Here is a 19,361-nt window from a genome sequence, read left to right as displayed (position 1 = left end):
AGGCGCTCACACCAACCCCTAGAACAGATGCGGGACTGGGAAAATGATTCCTGCGGATGGGTGCTTTCAGAACTCACAAGTCTAAAGATGTTGGACTTCAATGTTGGGCTAAAAGTGGTGTTTGGTTTTGGCGAGGGGAGTATGTTGGGCTTCAATGGATGGTGCACAAATCAGAATCTGAACGCAAATTTTAGCTCCAAAACAATAATTTGTTGCATTCATATCCCACACGAGTTTAACAGTTCGATATAAAGGAAGCTGCTACTCCTTCTAAGAGAAATCAATCGGTTAACTACATACTAATATTAAACATAAACTATAATAAACGGATCACGCAATAAAGAGAGGAAGAATTTTACTGCACGCAAACGCTTTGTTCTACGAGAGCAGGAAAGCAGCCTGCCGCTGTGACCATATGACGCCAGGCTAAATGGGTAAAAAGCAAAAATTCTTGAAACTTAACCATTCCAAAGTATATAAAAGATTATAACAAAAATGAAACAAGATCATCCGAGCACAAAATTTTAGATCGAAATTCAGCAATTGTCTCCGAATACTCTACCAAAACACAAACACTCTAAGCAGAAGAGGCCATCTACTCTTCGAGGATTGTTCCCCTCTCGCTAACGTAAATGCCATCGAGAAACTTCCGGATATCTTTATTCTTGACATGACATTTCTGTTTCAAACAACAAGTAATAGTTAGGGTCAACCAATGCAAAATTAAATGCACCATTTACAGACGAGAGATTCTGAGAATGAGCTAGACCTGATTGATGAGGGCGGCAGAACGAGAGACCAACTCAATATCGTTTCCATCCAATACCAACTCATCCTTAACCTTGTCAGATCGTATAATTGAAACTCCCTCAAGCATATCCACTTTCCTCACCTACAAAAGGGTGACCGATACAACATTAAATTCAGTAAGTTTATCCAACAGTAAACAAGCAGAAGCTACACCACGATTCCACACACAGGGAAAATTACGATGATGAACAGTGAAGAGCGTAAAGCACTGAGCTAAGATTCTTAACGAATTAGATCAAGCAAATGAGCTAATAGCGTGTATGAAAATCCAATGATATAATAAAAAGTGACGAACAACAACGAGGAACAATCTAAAACCAAGAACGGATTTGAAGTGTCCAAGTAATCAAGCTTAGAATGCAGACGCGAAGAAACAAATTAATCGATCCTCTTGACCATATTACATTGTCCACGCTAAAATCCCACTCTCTGACCGATACTTAAATATCCAAAAACATTAGCGATTGCATACTTAATTCGTCGTCTAACTAAGCTTTGAATAACATCTATCAAACTACCGAGGGTGCAAAACAGGGCGCAAGTGAAGACTACCTTTTTCTCACCAAGGAAGTTTCGGATCTCAATGGCCTTGTTGTTGTTGGTAATGCTGGCATTGATAGGAAAATGCGCATAGACAAACCTCATCTTATAGCGGTAACCCCTTGTAACGCCAGTGATGAGATTTCCTACATGACTGAGGGCCGTGCGAATGGCAGCAGAGGTTTTCCTGGATCCAAACCAGGCATCGACCTTAAGCTTTTTCTTCCCCTCCTCGTCGGTGACGAGTTGAAAATCGAGATTCAAGTGCTTAAAATCACGGACAAGCTTGCCGCGAGGTCCCTCTACCTCAATGATCTTAGCTTTGACTTTGACAGACACCCCATCGGGAATGTCCATCGTTTCACTGGAGAGAATGGTCTTCATGTTCGGCGCTCTTGGTTTCCGGCCCTCTCCCTCTGCTCTCGGTGCGCGAACAAAAACCCTAACGCTGAATATATCATATAAATTGCATTAGGGTTATTGGGTGAGGGCCGCAGTATTGGGCTCGCAAAAGCTTTACAACATCGGCCCGCTGAATTTTGAGGTTCGGTCTGAATTAATATAATTTTTTTTTAACCAGGATTAATATAAATATAATATTAGTTCTAGTATTTAATATAAGAGTTTGTTTGATTTTTATTTTAATCTTAAATATAATATCCTAATTCACTTTGTCTCTCATAATTATCTACTTTTTTAAGGTAGTCCTTATAATAATGATAATTTTAACCAATACACTTGATTAGTAAGGATATTTTAGGAAAGATAACACTTATTTATTACAAATAACTAATTGGACAAGCTTTCTTAATTTACTCAAATTAGTCAAATAGCTCTTATATTAAGGACCGGGGTAGTATAAATATATTATATAATTATTATAATATTCTCACCAAAAAGATACTGCCTCTGGTCTTTAATATAAGACCTTATTTGACTTTCATTTTGATCCTAAATATAAGACATTGATATACTTTATCTCTCATATTTATGTATTTTTTCTCAAAGTAATCATTCTAACAATAGTAATTCTAATTAATATACTTGATTAGTAATAATATTTTAGGAAAGACAACACTTATTTATTATAAATAACTATATTAATATTTTTAATCTCCTCAAATTAATCAATTAGCTATTATAATTATTAACGAGAAAGTGTGTGTATATCTCATCATGTGGGGGGGGGGGGGAACGAGGCTATGTGAGACTTCAGAATCATTTCCCAGTTGCGCCTCTCGCATCCGTGACCATCAGTCAGAAAAATCCAGTTTGACAAAACTAACCTCGTGACACCAAAAAAATCCTATGACTAAATAACCTTTGATATATGCAAAATGATTAGTAGGGAGCGAAAAAAAAATTATAATAAAATTCTAAGAAAAAATAATTATTAAAAATATCTTAATAAAAACCTAAACAGTCGACAGTGACAAGTTTCAAAATAGAAAATGATAACTTCTAAAACTCTTTTTATAATTATTTTTCTTTTTAAGACCTCATTATAATTCTCTTATAGAATAGTTAGAAATAACAGAATAATTGTTTTGATTAAAATTAATATTATAAGAAACGTGCATTCATTTTTACCTAAAATCAACATTAATTTTTTAACAATTATGATCAGGTTATTGCACTTTTTGAAAATTTAATTTAAAATTGATACTGATAAAAAAATTATTTGAAACCTGTATTAGTCTTCATATTTTAATGGTGATTCCGGTTATATTTTAAATAAAAATAACTTTAATAGTGGGGTAATTATAAACCACGCTAATAAAATCATCCGAGTAAGCAATTGTGATCCGAACTCCATATTTCTTGTCTACACTGCATTTGGATGCTTATTTTTAAAAGAAATTTATTACGTGGTATCATGAAAGAAATGTAATTATCAAGAAAATCATGTAATAAGTGAATAACAAGTTTTTACACAGAAAATAACAACAAAATTTATGTTGCTGGCTTGTCATTGGAATTTTTTTGTTGATAATTATATCATTTGTTTTAAAATTTTACTGTGCAGGACTTGGGTGCATGGGAGAGGGAAAAGGGGTTTTTTTTGGGGGCAAATTGTACAGTGGCCTTACAGTGGATGAGATTTATAAAAAAAAGTTTCTAATTTGAAGTCTTGGAGGGACTTGTCTATAATAATAAAAACGTGAAAAGAACCTTATTGCCCTTAATAATAATAAAAAATGCTAAAAAGAGAGTTGTTACTAGAGGCCGTGATAATTATCAGTATTACTGTTTAACTTGTCAATTTATCTGATAATATATATTTGAAAAAAAAAATGTTATTTCAAGTGACAAGTAATATTAACATATTATATGGACTATAAGTGATAACTGACTTATCATATGAACTATAAGTGACAATTGACTTTTAATAACAATACTCTACCATGTCGTCATCAAAAGATACTAACTTATAGGATATGTTAATATTACTTGTCATTATGTAATCCCAAATCTCATTTTTCTAAACTTATATCAACAAATAAATTGATAAGTGAATGAGCAATATTAACAATCATCACGGTCTATATTGACAACTCTATTTTTAGCATTTTTTTATTATCAAGGGTAATGAGGTCTTTTTCATTTTAGTCCTTTTAGATTTTTAGAAATTTTTTTACAGTATTTTGTCTGTTATAAAATCTCAATGCAACCCCCCCCCCCCGCTCCATTTTTCCTCCCCCGGGAGGAGGGAATGCAGGCCCGGCTCAAACATCTCACAAACTTCACAAGGGCATGACGTGGGCCGCGACTGGCCTAAAAAACGACATGGTCCACGGGCCATATCATTCCGATCACTGAACAATAAAATAGGACCTCTGCAACCAAAAAAAATAGGACCTCCTCCACGAACCGGTTCCCTTCTTCTAGTTAGTTCTCCACAGTAGACAATGATAATTTTGAATTTTAATAAAAGGCCGCGTGTTTGATTTATTCGTATTTCTTGCATAAAAAAGAAAAAATGGAATGCGATTATTGAGAGAAGTTGACAAGATTAGAAGGTGAGGCCTTGTTGTCCTCAACTCCCAAAAACCCTGTTCCCATTGACCAACTTGAATTTGGCATAGGAATCAAATATGTTCATGCGAGGGAGGAATAAAATATCAGATCGAGAACACAAAATGCATATATACAACCGTCTCTTCAAAGTTCAAAACCTTGCTCACATGCGTGCGTGACAGAACATTATAATCTACAAAATCTATTAAACAGACTGAGTCATGCTCACATGTCATACGAGTGATCATATTTGGGATCTAAATACGTTTCATTGCATTTCACGAGCACATAAAATGTATTTTATTTTATTAAAAAGGCTTTAAAGACAGGCTTTTGAATGATATCATGACATGTTTGATATTTTTAGCCAGGGAGGGCACTTATATTTGAAAGTGAATGAAGTGATTGGGACACGTAAAGCAGTGACAAAGAACCCTTCGATGAGAAGCACGAACACGAACAGTGTCGGCTATTAAAAAAGAAGAGGAAACAAAATGTGATTAATGCGTCCTTGTTTGGAGTGAGTGGATGTAGGGGCAACGCTGGTCAAAAAAAAAAACAGTGAATGTGGGGGCAATGAAGCAGACTGAGAGGACAAGCCGAAAAGGGCACCGTCCTTTTGCCAGCCCAAGGCCTGTTTGGATGACAAGGGAAACCATGGTTTGGAAGGTTAAACCATGGTTTGCACCTAAAATCATCCAAACAGACAGTGCTTTAGACGAAACCTTGGTCCAGGTTGAAACCATGGTTTCCACCGGTGAAACCATGGTTTCATAAGAAGCAACAATTTTTCGTTTCTGGCAGAAATAATTGAAGGCATAAAGTATTGACCCAAAATACCCTTCTTGGCCAACACTTTTGACTGGTTCTCTTCACTTTGCTCGTGCATTTCAGTCACTCAGCTCGCGTCTCTCTGCTCACTGCTTCGCTCTTGTCGTTGGTGCGAGGAATTTCGTCGTCGCTCTTCACATCTCGCCGTCACTCTATAAAGACTTTTGGTTCTGGCACTTCGTTCCGTGATGGAGATGCAAACCAGGGCTTAGCATTTAATAGGCTGGGACGAAGAAAGGAGGACGACAGGGCAAAAGCATGTGTGGGTTATTACTCACTTTTATCACCAAAGAAATAAAAAGAGGATTTGAAAAGAGAAACGAATGGGCATGCAGCCACCTTTACATTCCTTTTGCTGGTAAAAGGACAAATTACCCATGCTCCTGCAATAGTTAACCACCGGGATTCACCTTTATATTAATTATTTATTAATTATATTATCTTATAAATTATTAATTATGTGAGTAAAAATTATTTCATTAACAATTTTATTTCTTCAAATCAAAATATATTATAAAAATATCCCTTATATAATTATTATATGAATTTATACCCTTTTTGGTAATTTCTATATATAAAAAGTATTTCTGGTAATAACTATCCAAACACTCTCACTTCTCAGAATCACTTTTTCACAAAATCTATTCTTCATAAAATTTATTTTTTCCAGAATATATTTTCTAGAAGCTATTCTCCAAACCATGGTTTGGTTTCATCCAAACACACCCTGAATCGTCTACAGATCAGATATTTTCTTCACATTATCCTGCTTGGATCAAAAATACGTCAGGTGTCCAGAACAGTTGGAAAAAAAAAATGAAGTGTCGATTTCATAAAAATAACAAAATGCTTGTTTGAAATAGTAATATAAAGAGTGTTTAAATAAAAATCAAATCATAATTTTAGAAGTAATTTTACAATATATAAAATAAATATATAAGAGAATTTGTCTTGATTTACATAAAAGTGCTTTTAAAAAATATTTATGGAGGAATCCAAACACCCCTGTAATCCTTCAAAAACGACTTTTTAACGGAACACGAACCCAAACATGTGAGAAAAAAATGCACCTGCTGTAAATAAATTCAAAGATTATACAATCCCACATCACGGCAAACACACTAAACGTCTTTTGGCCAGTCCAGTCAACACTGTTTTGATCTTCAGAATTGGTTAGATTTTTATTTCACATATATCCTATTCGGACCAAAAATAAATTAATTGGGCTTCGAGGATTGTTAAGAAAACAATAAAAGAAAAAGGGGACACAAGTCGAACATGGTTTGATGGCACAAGAGTGCGAAGATGATGGATGGACTAATACTGAGTTTGTTTGGAATGACTTAAAATTGACATTTCAATTGTAACTGGCAAAATACAATGGAAAGAAAGTTTTATTTTAACTGAGTATTTATGCATCATCAATATTGAGGATCGTGCAACATGATGAGCCCATGGGGTCGCCTGTAAATGAAAGGTGTCAGAAGGAGAGATGCTGAACAATCATCATTCACAAACTCGCCGATCACAACCTATTGAAAAAGAAGTTTGGCAAGTATTGAAAAGGCACTGGGGAATTAGTTCACCATTGTTGGGGTTGGGAGAGGAATCAAATGCGTTCATGTGGGGGTTGCTGGAATGGAATATGTTTGATGTAAGAAGATAATACCCACCACGAACAACGCAGGATCATATGCCCTTGATGATGCCAAAGTCTATGGTCTGGAGACCTTCCCTGAGAATATCACATATGCCCTTTTGGATTTCAAAATCCTCCCTCACAAACTCATTACTTATTCCCATTAAATTAACTGTGGACGGCAAATAATTAATGTTCAGTTTTAATCAGGTTTCTAATGTCACCCTATCTACTGCTAGAGATCTTCTTAGGTGTTTAATGTAGGATCGTCTGTAAGTTGTGTAATTTTTAAATTCTAAAATGTCATATGCAAAATTAAGAGAATTTTTATATATTTTAATCTAAATTCTTTCAATTCACATCATAGAAACTTTTCATTAATAATTTAACAGTAAAAATAACGGTTCTATTTAATTCTAACATTTTTTTAAGACTATTAATTTTAAATTTTAAAATATTGAAAATTATGTGCGCCTCCGTGAAAAATAAAGTATATTTTGTACTGTGTTTCAGTCAAATTCAGATGCCCAGAAATATATTTTTTTAAAAGGAGAAGGTTAAAATATTAGTGTCGGGCCCATGATGGCAACCCCAGGCCAGATTGCGATTCCATTCTTTTCCAACTTGCGGCCTCGCCATATCTGTGGGTCGATTGCCTCTCATCTCCACGTCCAATGCCCTTCCTTTCTTCTTCTTTTGAATTGATCATTTTCAAATGCAGATTCCTTTCTTCCCACTCATTTTGGTCTTTCGTTCGCTGATGTCCAGGTCACGGTTCTTTCCTCTCACAAGCAGCCTCCTGAAATAAATAATTTCCTAATTGTGAACAACTTTTCTGCCCCGAATCCAAGCTATTAACAACTAACGACTTGATCAAACACGCATCAACTGTCTATGCCTAACCGAAACTCGTTTATAGTACTGCTTCCTAACTGCCTAATGAAAATAAAAATACTTCCATAAACAGAGGAGTCGTCAACTTGCTTAGCGCGAATTCTTATTGCGTGTTTGTGTGTGTGTGCATATATGTTCGGTACAATGGCGTATATTTTGGGCACATATATAATGTGTCCACGACGCTAAACTACATTGGGAAGATATTTATAGGGCAACGAAGGCATGGAAACAACGAGCAAGCAGACAACATGAAAGGACAAAAGTTAGTTACGACGGGTTTTTAAGGTCTCTCTGGATTTAGAATCAGGCCGAGGAGGTGGTAACGATAGTGGCCTTCCTGGTTTTACTGCTTTCAATGTATCTCTTCATGCATCGCCGTTCTTACCGGTTGCTTCATTTAATTATTTATCCAGTGTCGCAGTGCGCATATCGTAGCTGGAGAGATTCCTCGAATCCTGGCTATTTTCGAATCCCGGCTATTTGCTTTCCCTTCGTCTCAACCAGTACCTACCTTCAAAAATAACCGTCCTTTTCCAGACACTAAAGAGATAAGGAATAGGTTTTTTATAGGTACTCTTTTGTTTTTTTCCTTCGCTTTTTCTCTCTCTTGTGTTCGTCGGTATGTGAGGAATTGGGCGGATATATAGAAGCATTATTGGCGAGTCTGGACGCATGATAAGGCAGGAAAGGAGTAGTAAGAAGAAGATGGGAAAGATTTCAAGGATTGGCAGTTATGCGATTGCTTCTTCGATGAAGGAAAACCAACGACAACCTTGTATTACCTGCACAACCTTTAACATTCTCGCTCCCATATACAAGCGCCTCAGCCATGAGGTTCTTTTCCTTCTCCGACTACGTTGACGAATCCTTCAGAAGGGTCATCAAAATTTTAATGATTTTTTTTTCTGGTTTTCTTTCTTGTTTGGTGGCGAAAACAGGACCAGAGTTGCCGCGAGAGCGACAACAGAGAGGACTGGTTGACCAGGAACCACAGAATATTGGATTGGCTGCTGTGCGAGAGATCTTCCATTATATGTCTTCAGGTTTGCAAGTTCTTCATCGTTTGTGCTGAATCTCGTTGAATTCTTCATTGGGTTTATGGTAATGTGTTTGATTATGCTGGACTGGCGCAGGAGTTTTGGGTTGGAAACCAGGAGCTTGTGAATTTGTACGAGAAGAGACTCGGTGATGCTGGTTATGTTAATTTCAAGCTTGGACGGACTAATAACCGCGGTGATGGTTAGCATTATGTCCCTTAATTTCAAAGTACCTTTGGATGTTCAGTTTTTAGTGTTTTTTTTTTTAAACGATAATCTTTATCCTGGATTCCTCTCTGTAAACAAGCATGACTCGATTGACAATATAACATTTAAAATTTCCATTATTTATCACAACAGCATATCAGTGACTCTTCTCCCAGGGGATATTGATGTACCAATCCAGTCTCTGCGTGTAAATGTTCCTTAAATCTTTTTTTTTCTTTAATACAGTTGTTCCATAAGATTTTCAATCTGCTGTCTGTCCGCGAAGGGTATACACATCATTGAAGTCGTTTAGATTAAGTAATCCATGAGAATGAAACTCTATTAGATTACTAAACACGGGACAGGCTTTCATGATGTTATTTGCCATATGCATAATGGATTTTTGATTCCCGGCCGTCTACTTGAAGTAGTTCATTGTAAGGGGTTTATTTGATGTTTCCTTTGGAATCTGCAGGTCTTTTGATGTCAATTCAAAAAGAATACTTCACTGTTATTAATTACAAGGAGTTGCTTTTCAATGATTGTGGTGATCGTGTAGCGCAGTTGTTACATGTGAAATTAGCTCTTCCAATTTCACAGTGTAGTAACAATGATGTTGGGCAGGAAATTCTTATTGTGAACACACACTTGCTATTTCCTCATGATTCGAGTCTCTGCCTAGTTCGACTGCGTCAGGTATATCAGCAGCACGCTTTTTAATAAGTTGGTGTGGCAACTCAATAGGAGAAAGAAACATGAAATTAAATCTTACTTTTATGAAGGTCTACAAGATACTCCAATCTGTGGAATCTTATCAGAGAGAGCACCAACTTAAGCCCATGCCAATCATTCTGTGCGGGTAAATTTCCAAGTGTAGTTCTCCTTCTTCCATTCCTTGCCCGATATTTTGTTTAATTTTTGTCTATCTTTTCCCCACTTTTTTTGGGGAAACACTTGAATCATTGTTCGTATTTTATGTTCACCTTTTGATTTCTCAGTGACTGGAATGGAAGTAAACGTGGGCATGTTTACAAGTTCCTGAGATCACAAGGCTTCGTATCGTCATATGATACTGCACATCAATACACTGATGCAGATGCCCACAAGGTGTGCTCCCTAAATTGCTCTCAGAATTGTTGTGTTGGAAAATATATGCTTCTCCACTTATATATGGTTAAAAATGTCTTGTTAAAGCAGTGGGTTAGCCACCGAAATCACCGAGGCAATATATGTGCTGTTGATTTTATATGGCTTCTAAATCCTGATAAATACCGCAAACTTTTGAAAGCAAGTTGGAGCGAAGCAGTATTTGGCATGTTGAAGGTAATCATAAAGCCTTCAGACCTGCTCTCAGTTTCTTAAATCATTTTTTTTTCACCATCTTTGCGAGCACCTTTAACATGTATATCTTTAGACAAGGGTCTGTCGTATTGATACGGCATTATCTACTTTTTGAGAAACCTTTGCTCACAACATCGACTTATGCTAATGAGACCATTGTTACCTTTAAACTCCTTTCATCATGAAATGGAAGTTCCAGGGAATCAACATGAATGGGGGTAAAATGTCATATCATCTAGTCCTGAACTAGGTCCATATTATCAATTTTAGTGATTGTAGGACACTGTTCTGTGGCTGATTACAAATGTATATTTTCAGTATCTGTTGGTGAAGACCGCTCTGACAGAGACAGGGGCGTTTTCCTTTCTAAAGGGTGATAAAGAAGATATCATCACCTATTCTAGTTTTTGTGAAGCACTTCGGCAGGTATGATATAGTATGAAGTAAAAGACGATTCTTCTTAAATTCAAGATAATGTGTACGTGTTTGAGAAAGAGAGACCTGTGGGTAAGCCCTCATGTGGATAAAAGTTTTCTTCATTCTCTACAGCTTAATTTATTTGGTCATAGCCATGGGCTGAGCGACGAAGAGACAAAGGACTTGTGGTCCCAAGCAGATATAGATGGGAATGGTGTTCTGGACTATGAAGAATTTCTGGTAAGGCAGTTGCCTGGAAATTGACCCTAAGCATAAATAAGTTGGAGTCCATTTCTGTATAACCATTATCTGAATTCTGGGTTAAACTCAAATCAGTGTCATTGTTGCGTGTTTACACTAGGTATGTGTTGTTTGAGTTCTATCATATGTGAAACCACTGTTTCAATTCTTCAGAACTAGGTGTAAGTGGTTGAAAATGTCAGGGGTACATGAACAATTTAATCTGCATGGTCATGATAGCCTTTTTCCCCTGTGCTTATAGCAATTTTTTTTTTTATTGGTATCATTTAGTTTTTAATCTGAAACTTTGTTTGAGAAGTCATGGCCACAATGTTATGGGGTCTGTAGGAGCAACTCTGGAAGGCGGGGTCAGACGAGGGAAACGAATACAGGAATGAAGAGCACAAGGAAGTTTCCGGCAGCCAAAGGGAACAAAGCATCGGTTTCAGTGTAAAAAATGCAGTTCTATTCCCTCCTGAGGTAGAGAAAGGTAGATGGCCAGAAGACTACTCCCTTTCGGACCATGCTCGGCTCACTGTTGTTTTCTCTCCTATAAGAATGCCGTGTTCACAGATGACATCCTGACGAATGCCAGCTAGAGTCAATCCGGATTTAGTTCAAGACATTTGGCATTGGGAATAGGACAATATAACCTTACAAGTGACTAGGTGAAGAAACGGAAGGAGCATAGTAGCCATAGCACACTCTTCATAACGTGACAGCACCAGGAAACTGAAGAATGAAATTTGAAGCTATAATCATCGTCGAATACTCACCAGACTTTGAAGATGACAAAATGACGATTGAAGTGGCCAGATTCATCAGCCATCACCCAGATTGTTCCCCACTTCATCGCTTTTTCACACACTCACATTTCACCGATTGAAAGAATAGAAAAAAAACAAAGAGTGATTTGTACAGTCGTTGCATAGGTCTTAAGCGTCGACTAGTTCGTAGCTTTGATTAGAGATCTCATTTAGGCAACTTGCAACAGATTTTGATATGAAATGATCAAATAGAACGAAGCACAATGTGCTTCTTCATAGCTTCTCTTTGATACCCAAACAATGAACTCGAACATTCCGCTAGGCCGTTTTCTCAACCCTTGATTGTGTGTTGCAGACTTACGGTGCGCTTTCTTGTTTGATCCAATTGAAACTTCCAGGGGGCCGGGAGCCTATGGCTATCAGCAGCACCCAACAAATGAATTGAACCCAGAAATGCTCCTTCCGCTATCAAATTGCAATTGTTTTCGTGCGATTATCATGCCATTACTTGCAGCCTTATATAAAACAAAATGCGCCTTTTCTATGCATTTGCACCAAGTTAATTATTCATGGGCATGAATATTACAGCTCGTTAAAAATGGTACAATCTAATGTTAATCATCTAAGGCAATAAAAGCAGGATATTCGCATCAAGCTTACTTCCTAGCGCCAGTATGGTTGACATTTACTAAACCATAATGCAATATTTTTCGCATTAATTTTTAGCAAATAATATCGATGCAATATTTAAAGGGCCAGTATATTGAGTTTTGCTTTGTGTAATTAAGATGACGAAGATGATAGCCAAATAATAATAATAATAATAAGAGGACGAAGATATATTAAAGTGAGTTGAAATTAGCCGAACGAGTTAGTTTCTCTGTTGGATTTAATAGAAGTTAGTCTCAAATTCCCATTAAAAATAAAATATCCACATTTAATGTCTGACAGTACCTCGAATAAAATTACCGGAAGATATATGTACCTACCAGAAAAAAGATTAAAAAATGCCCTGTACTTTTGGAACATATAACATGCATTCATATTTAAGGGGAAAAAAAATACTCTTCCGGTCCTTCATATAGGGCCAAATTATTGAGTTAGTTTTTATCCTAAATATAAAATCCATTTTTCATATTTATCAATTTTTTTTCAATTACTCCTATAGATACTTTCTCAAACATAATCAAGTAGAAGATAAAGAAAAGGTATTAAGAAAAATGATTATGGTGTTTTAAGAAAAATGTGTCACATTTTTTATAATTAATTAACTTACCTAACTTTTTTAATCTAATCAAATTAGTTAAATATACCTTATATTAAAAAACAGAGGATTATTTCGGAACACATGCTTGTTTGGTTAAAAAAATACTCTTTTTTTTTCAAACGTCAATTTACCAAAAGGTCCGGTAGTTTGAAGGTACCCCTCTTGACCCAAAAAAAAAAAAAAAAAAGTTTTAAGGTGCCTCTCCAGTCGCTGGTCTTATTTCAGAGTTCTCTCTACGTTCTATCGCTTAAGGCGGGACTGGATTTTGTATCCTTGAATTGAATTTAGAATTATACCAAGAAATACAGCGTCTCTGTATATAATAAAGGGTATGAACATATAGGAAGAGGAAACAAGAAGCATTGAAGAACCAGATCGAATACCGCACCGCGTAGATGACAAGCATAAGAATTACGATTCAACAATCAAATTGCTTCTGAGGTAGAAATTCCCCTTTACAGAAAGATCCTCCCTGGGAAGCACAAAAATCTTACCAGGTCGGGCAGAAATCTGGTTACTCTATCCATCATCATCATCACTGTCATCATAATCAGAAGCTGACTCGTCGCTCCTTGGCTCCATCAGTGAATTCATGTCAAATGATGGTCCCATTTCCATTTCCTCCATGTCAATAGTGTCATAATCCATTCGTTGCTCAAACTTGTCATCCGAGCAATTAAGCATCCATGCAAGGGAACACTTCACTCCCTTCTTGGCAACCATCTTATGCCTGGGTTTCACAGTTGACTCCAGACCATACGTAAAGAAGGCTGGGAAAGCAACCAAGTCTTCTAAAGGCCTCCCCATCTCCTTTTGAAAGTAACCAAAGCTAAGTTGCATGATGTCAATGTTTAAGGCAAGAAGTTGAGGGCATCCAACAATCATCGTCTTCATTTGTTGCAAGGAAAACCCACAATCCTTAAGAAAATTAACATGCTTTAACATAGGCGCACTACTGAGGCTAATTACCTGTGGCATCTTCTCAACAACTCTACCAAAATCTTCAGAATCCAAATCAAGCATAGATTTAAGTAAATTACTTTGATTCTCAAGCTTTGGCTTCAAGTCCATTCCCAATATATCAGGGTACTGCGCAATGACAGAGGGTAGATATGCTCTTCTAATATCGAACTCTTCAAGAGCTTCAATGTTTGGCTTCACCTTCTCGTCCAATCCAAAGCCAAGAATATAAGGTCGCTTCTCTATTATTCTTGCAATTGCTAATCTTGGAATCCCCAAGCTTTCCAGATATTCCACAAAAGGCTTGATTACTTTACCAACTCTCATTCCCAAAATCTCAGGGTATCTTGTTAGAACCCCTCCAACTTCTCTTCTTCCAACACCAATGCCAACCAAATAAGCAACTGATGTGCTCATGGTTCCCTCAAGCTTAAATCCTAGCACTTCTGGATACGTCTCAAGAACCCGGGGAATATCATTGGGCTTGATATCCATCCCCTGAAGATACTTGACCACTGGCTCGAGGTCAACAACAACACTAGCATGAAGAACTTGTGGGTATCTCCGCAAGAACTGCGTGAATGTAGATTTCCTGACTCCCAATTTACCAAGGTAATCAAGGACGGGAATCATATTCTTTTTGACACTGCAGCCAAGAACTAACGGATAATTGTTGATGTCTTCAATTGTAAGCCCTAAATTGTGAAGAAAATCTACTCGTTCCCTCATAACTTCGACTGTCACTGGAAGTTCCAGGCCATCAAGCTCATCAGGAACAATACCAATCCCCCGCAAGAATGCATAAACCTTTTCACGGTTTGCCATCCTCTCTTTGTTCATGTCTGATAAACTAGGACGACTATACAATGAAGATGAACGCCCTTGCTTCCTGTTCAAGCGGGGGGAGTCTGGTTTGGATGTGGGTGAAGCTACAGAGCTAGAAGTCAACGTTCTATTAGCAACAGAACACTTAAGTTGCGTAATCAAACCCATTCTTCTCATGCAGTTACAAGGTAGCTGTAGAGTTAACGAAGGAATCGACTTAGAATGACAAAACGTTAAAATGGGCATTTTTGTCTGTGCCAGTAGGGAACTCGGTTTAGTTATGCCAGCAGCAAAGCTTCTTGTCTTCATGTTTTACAAGATAAATGTCATTGAATCTGCAAAAACAAGTAGGTGTAACCCCAAGTAAAGGCATGATTCTGTGCACAGTTAAAATTAGCAGAAAAATAATATGCATCGCATATGCTGCAGGGAAATGAATGCCGAGTCAAAACAAGAAACACGCAATTCGACTTCATGTGGAATTTCTTTTCTGATGATAGTTAAATCCAATTTGGACCCCAGCCACCAAAGTGTTGAGAAAGCGGCAGTGAGGATGCATTGCAACACGAGTTTCTGACCACAGGAAGTGAGTTATTACCTTGCGAAGGTAGGTGCGCGCGATGGGAGTTAGCATACAATCCACAAAATTTGAAGAAAATGAAGTCGGTGTGAAATCAATGCAGATTCATCCCTCTGGATTGGGATTGAATCGCCGGGCTCCTCTACAATGGGAACATGTAGGAGCAGTTTAAGAAAGTGGGGATAGAGTGGGGAAAGCGGGAGGGAGATAGACTTACAGTAAAAGAAGCTGGCGCCAGAAAGATGAGATAGGTGAATTGTGTTACGCGCCTTTTCCTTGCGAGAACTCTATACCGCCCAGCGTTAACGGTACCGCCAGAATCGAGGGTTTCCGGCCCTCTCAAGCTCCTCCCGACAGAGACGCAGCGGATAGAACATCAGGTGTGAACAAATCACGCATGTGAGCCCACCCTTGGTATGAGCTGCTGGAGAGAATAGCATCTATAAGCTGGACTGGAGCAAGTTAAACAAGGGTCAGGAGTCTACTAGAAGGTTGGCCACCAAAAGGGGGTTTATTACAAGAGCCGAAGTGGTGGCCTGCACATGTTGGGCTTTTGGGCTTAATTTAATACGTAAAGAAGTGGGCTCGATGAGAGGTGGGCTCGTGGCTGGGCAATTTGTTATCCGTTTTTTTTTGAAAAAAACCAATAAATTAACCATTATTGGTGCTCCAATAGCAAAGAATAAAAAACCGGATCAGACATTAAACTGATCAACACAGTGAGTTAAGAGTTACTGGTTAAATCGAGATCGAACCGGGATCAAACCGGTAATATTAAAATAAGATAATTTAATTCACAATATTAAAATAAAACAAAATTTGTAAATAATAATCACTGAAAAAAAAGATGAGAAGCTACAAAAGTTGGTTTAATGTTTAATAGTAACAACCTCTGACTTTGGATTCAGCTTCTGCAAACTGCCGAACTGCAAATGCAGAGTGGTGAAGGCCAAGTAGGACATGGTCACGTTGAGGGAGACTTGCAAGCTTAAACCGTCATACTTTGTGATGCGATTGCGAGGTGAAAAGCTGTGATTTTTCGGTTTTAGATCTGCTGTAGACTACGAGGATGTTGAGGGAGATAAAACTTGCGATGACTGTGATTTTGGAGCTCTGCCGAACAATGACCTCTACCGGAGACTTTAGTGCTGTCGGCGACACTAGGGAGCAGGGATTGATTTTGGTTTGAGGGATAGAGTAGAGCTACGTGAGCTGCTAGAGGAATTGGGTTCAGCCTTCAGGGGAGGGAGAATGGCCAAATGGGAGACTTCGCGACCGGGAAAGAAAGGAAGAAGGGATTTTTTTTTAATGAACAAAACAACGGCGTTTTGGGGGTTCTGACAAGCAAAAGAAAAAAAAAAAGAATTAGTAACCGGCCAATTGGGAAATACCCGGTTCTATACCGGTTACAACCAGTTGGATCGGTTTTTTCTCGGTCAAACCGGCCGGTCCGCTTCGGTTTTTTTTCCTTATCTAATAGAGAAGACGAGATGGGTGCTAGGAAATTCTAGCATGGACGGGTGTTAACATTTTGATTTTTTTTTTTATTGGCGATCTTGTATTGGTGCTGGTGATTTTTTTAACAGGATTTTCTTGAGGATGTCTATGCACAGTTTTAAAAAAAAAAAAACTTAAAACTTTACGATGATATCTATGTCCAACTTAATATTTTTTTGGGGGGTATATATGTAAATGAAGTTTATAGAGGAGTGAATCAATAGCATTATGGATAAATTAACTGCAAATGTTATTTGCACAAACGTAATTTCATTTACACAGAAGATACTAAATAGTGAATAGTTTAAAATTAAGAGAAGTTGTGTGTGTGTGTATTTTAAAATCAAGATCCATTCTTTAAATGTAAGATCATGGACAGTTTAAACCTACTTGCATCCAAGAACGCAAAACAAACTGATATTTATAACTGAAGATATTATATATATTATTTCTAGTCCTAATTATTAAACCTTATTAGTAGTCTATAAATAGTATCTTATAATTAGGACCGGAAGTAGTATAATTTATTTTTAATAACATTTTTTTTTTGCTTGTTGGTTAAAAAAGAGCCCCGCCAGAAATTTGGAGAAAAAGACTTATCCTTTTATAAAATTTCACTTAGCTGGAAAAGAAAGAGACTCGTTTCATTCGTATGATGGAGAGAACTCATTCGCAAACACATATTCGTCTGCGAAAGGGAAAAAATTAAATTAAGCATTCATGGGAATGTCAGCAAAAGAATCACGAGAATGTCGACGAGTTATTACCCAATCATAATCCGATCACGCATATGTATTCTGGATTTTTTCCCTTTTAATATGGAATCCCATTGTGGTTCATAAGCAGAAAGGAAAAGAAAAGCTCGGAAAAAGCTGGATTTGTCAAAATCCACAGCACACCAAACAGTGGGAATCATTTTCTGGGTTCGGTCGTTTTCTATTATTGTTAGGCAGAAAAGGAAAAAAGAACAAAGATTTAGAGAAAAATTAGCTTGTTTTGGTCCGTATATGCTTGTCCTGTAATCTTCAATTTTCAAAGCGACATATTTTATTTCTAATTTTTTTTTCCCGAAGGAATCAGAGACCAGAATGAAACTAAAAAACTAAATCCAGGAAGGATGCCAAGCACCGTGGTATGTACTGCTTTCTGTATTTAATACTACCTCCGGTCCTTGATATAAGACCCCATTTGATTTTTATTTTGGTCCTAAATATAAGACTCCAATCCACTTTGTCTATCATATTCATACATTTTTTCCAAAATAGCCCTTCTAACAATGATAGTTCTAGTCAATACATTTGATTAGCAAGGATATTTTAGTGAAAATAACACCTATTTATGACAAATAACTAACTCAACTTACTTCCTTAATCTTCTTAAATTAGTCACTGGCTCTTATAATTAGGACCGGAGGTAGTATGAGACTTCGTTAATTAATCCGGAGAAGTTAAAAAAATTAATTAAATTAGTTATTTATAATAAATAAATGTTCTCATTCTTAGAATACCGTTTCTAATCATGTATTAGTAAAATTATATATGTGACTACTACAAAAATTACTTTTAAAAAACTAAATAAATATGAAAGATAAAATGAACTGTGATATTATATTTAAGATCAAATCAAATGTCAAATTAGTTTTTTCATAAAGTAACAAATCTACTACTTAACATTATTTCCCATGCCATTTTAATTGAACCTCAGGATACTATATGTGGTTCTTAATTCCCTAGTTATCGTGATACTGTGGAGATTCTTTTCCTTTTGCTGTGAAATAAATTTGAGATAAAAATAACAAAACTTACCAATGCAAATTGTATCGAAAACGACCGCACTCTGGTGGTCAATTTGCCGACCATTGAAATGAATTTGATACATAAAAAGAAAATAAAGGCATGCAAAGCGAGAAAAAGGTATTTTTACTGCATTTTGTACATGGTAAAAATATTTTTAAAAAATCTCCGAGAACGGTTGAATGTTTATGAAAGTAATTTTTTTCAAAAAAAAATCTGGTTCCCATTCCAAATTAAATTGGTCGTGAAGTATTTTGATGTAATTAATTAAAAAAAACAGTGATTATGTCAATAAAAAAATTAAAACCCACTTCTAGATCAACTGCACATCAATCCCTTTCGTTCATTATCCCCCTCCCCCAGTCACCACCGAGTCACTCACCACCATTTGCGATGGGCCATGGCTTTTTCTTGCATGATCTGACGGGAAAGATGTACGTTTAATGCCAGATAAGATCTAAATATTCAAATTAACTTTTAAGAGGAAATCTATTTTCTTGTTAACGTTTTAACTATTTAACTTTTAGATTTAAATATATAAAATCAAATTTATAATTAATGTTTTATCATAAAATAATCGACGCATAAAAAATTTCAAAATATCAAAGGAAGTAGAGTATAAAATAATCGAAATCCGTTGTTTTTTAAACCAACGTAAAAACATTTGTTTTTACTTTTTTAAAAAAAATTGTAAA

The 19,361-nt window shown here is 36.6% G+C and overlaps 2 protein-coding genes across 4 annotated transcripts; one reads left to right on the top strand and one right to left on the bottom strand.

The window, feature by feature from the left end:
- Window positions 1-339: 339 nt before the first annotated feature.
- On the bottom strand, window positions 340-15,769 carry LOC114751286 (transcription termination factor MTERF4, chloroplastic). Of its 3 annotated transcripts, XM_028939944.1 has the most exons (6): window positions 15,594-15,731; window positions 15,395-15,518; window positions 14,338-15,131; window positions 1,363-1,758; window positions 770-892; window positions 340-679 (listed from the first exon to the last, which is right to left on the bottom strand). In XM_028939944.1, exons 3-6 carry the CDS (start codon window positions 15,103-15,105, stop codon window positions 596-598), a joined length of 1,371 nt encoding a protein of 456 aa, XP_028795777.1. In that variant the 5' UTR covers window positions 15,106-15,131; window positions 15,395-15,518; window positions 15,594-15,731; the 3' UTR covers window positions 340-595. The 3 variants fall into 3 exon arrangements, with proteins under 3 accessions (XP_028795777.1, XP_028795775.1, XP_028795776.1); XM_028939942.1 differs by lacking the exons at window positions 340-679; window positions 770-892; window positions 1,363-1,758 and having other exon boundaries at window positions 13,275-15,131; window positions 15,594-15,769; XM_028939943.1 differs by lacking the exons at window positions 340-679; window positions 770-892; window positions 1,363-1,758; window positions 15,395-15,518 and having other exon boundaries at window positions 13,275-15,131; window positions 15,594-15,768.
- Window positions 8,160-12,065, top strand: LOC114751288 (uncharacterized calcium-binding protein At1g02270). The gene is made up of 10 exons (XM_028939946.1): window positions 8,160-8,569; window positions 8,674-8,778; window positions 8,869-8,974; window positions 9,455-9,675; window positions 9,762-9,838; window positions 9,978-10,086; window positions 10,177-10,302; window positions 10,639-10,746; window positions 10,870-10,977; window positions 11,326-12,065. Exons 1-10 carry the CDS (start codon window positions 8,408-8,410, stop codon window positions 11,560-11,562), a joined length of 1,359 nt encoding a protein of 452 aa, XP_028795779.1. The 5' UTR covers window positions 8,160-8,407; the 3' UTR covers window positions 11,563-12,065.
- Window positions 15,770-19,361: the final 3,592 nt, after the last annotated feature.

The sequence above is a fragment of the Neltuma alba genome, unplaced genomic scaffold, assembly GCF_004799145.2.
Source record: "Neltuma alba isolate B1F8T4 unplaced genomic scaffold, ASM479914v2 tig00006859_pilon, whole genome shotgun sequence".
In the NCBI taxonomy this organism is placed as follows: Eukaryota; Viridiplantae; Streptophyta; class Magnoliopsida; order Fabales; family Fabaceae; genus Neltuma; species Neltuma alba.
Note: the sequence above shows the minus strand (reverse complement) of the source record. Positions and strands in the feature narration are given on the sequence as shown.

What these genes read in the sequence shown, in the direction of transcription:
- LOC114751288 (XM_028939946.1), top strand. Translation starts at nt 8,408, where the DNA reads ATGATAAGGCAGGAAAGGAGTAGTAAGAAGAAGATGGGAAAGATTTCA. An exon ending in CTTCCATTATATGTCTTCAG is followed by an intron (nt 8,779 to 8,868) that starts GTTTGCAAGTTC and finishes GGACTGGCGCAG; the next exon opens with GAGTTTTGGGTTGGAAACCA. An exon ending in CAGTATTTGGCATGTTGAAG is followed by an intron (nt 10,303 to 10,638) that starts GTAATCATAAAG and finishes GTATATTTTCAG; the next exon opens with TATCTGTTGGTGAAGACCGC.
- LOC114751286 (XM_028939942.1), bottom strand. Translation starts at nt 15,105, where the DNA reads ATGAAGACAAGAAGCTTTGCTGCTGGCATAACTAAACCGAGTTCCCTA.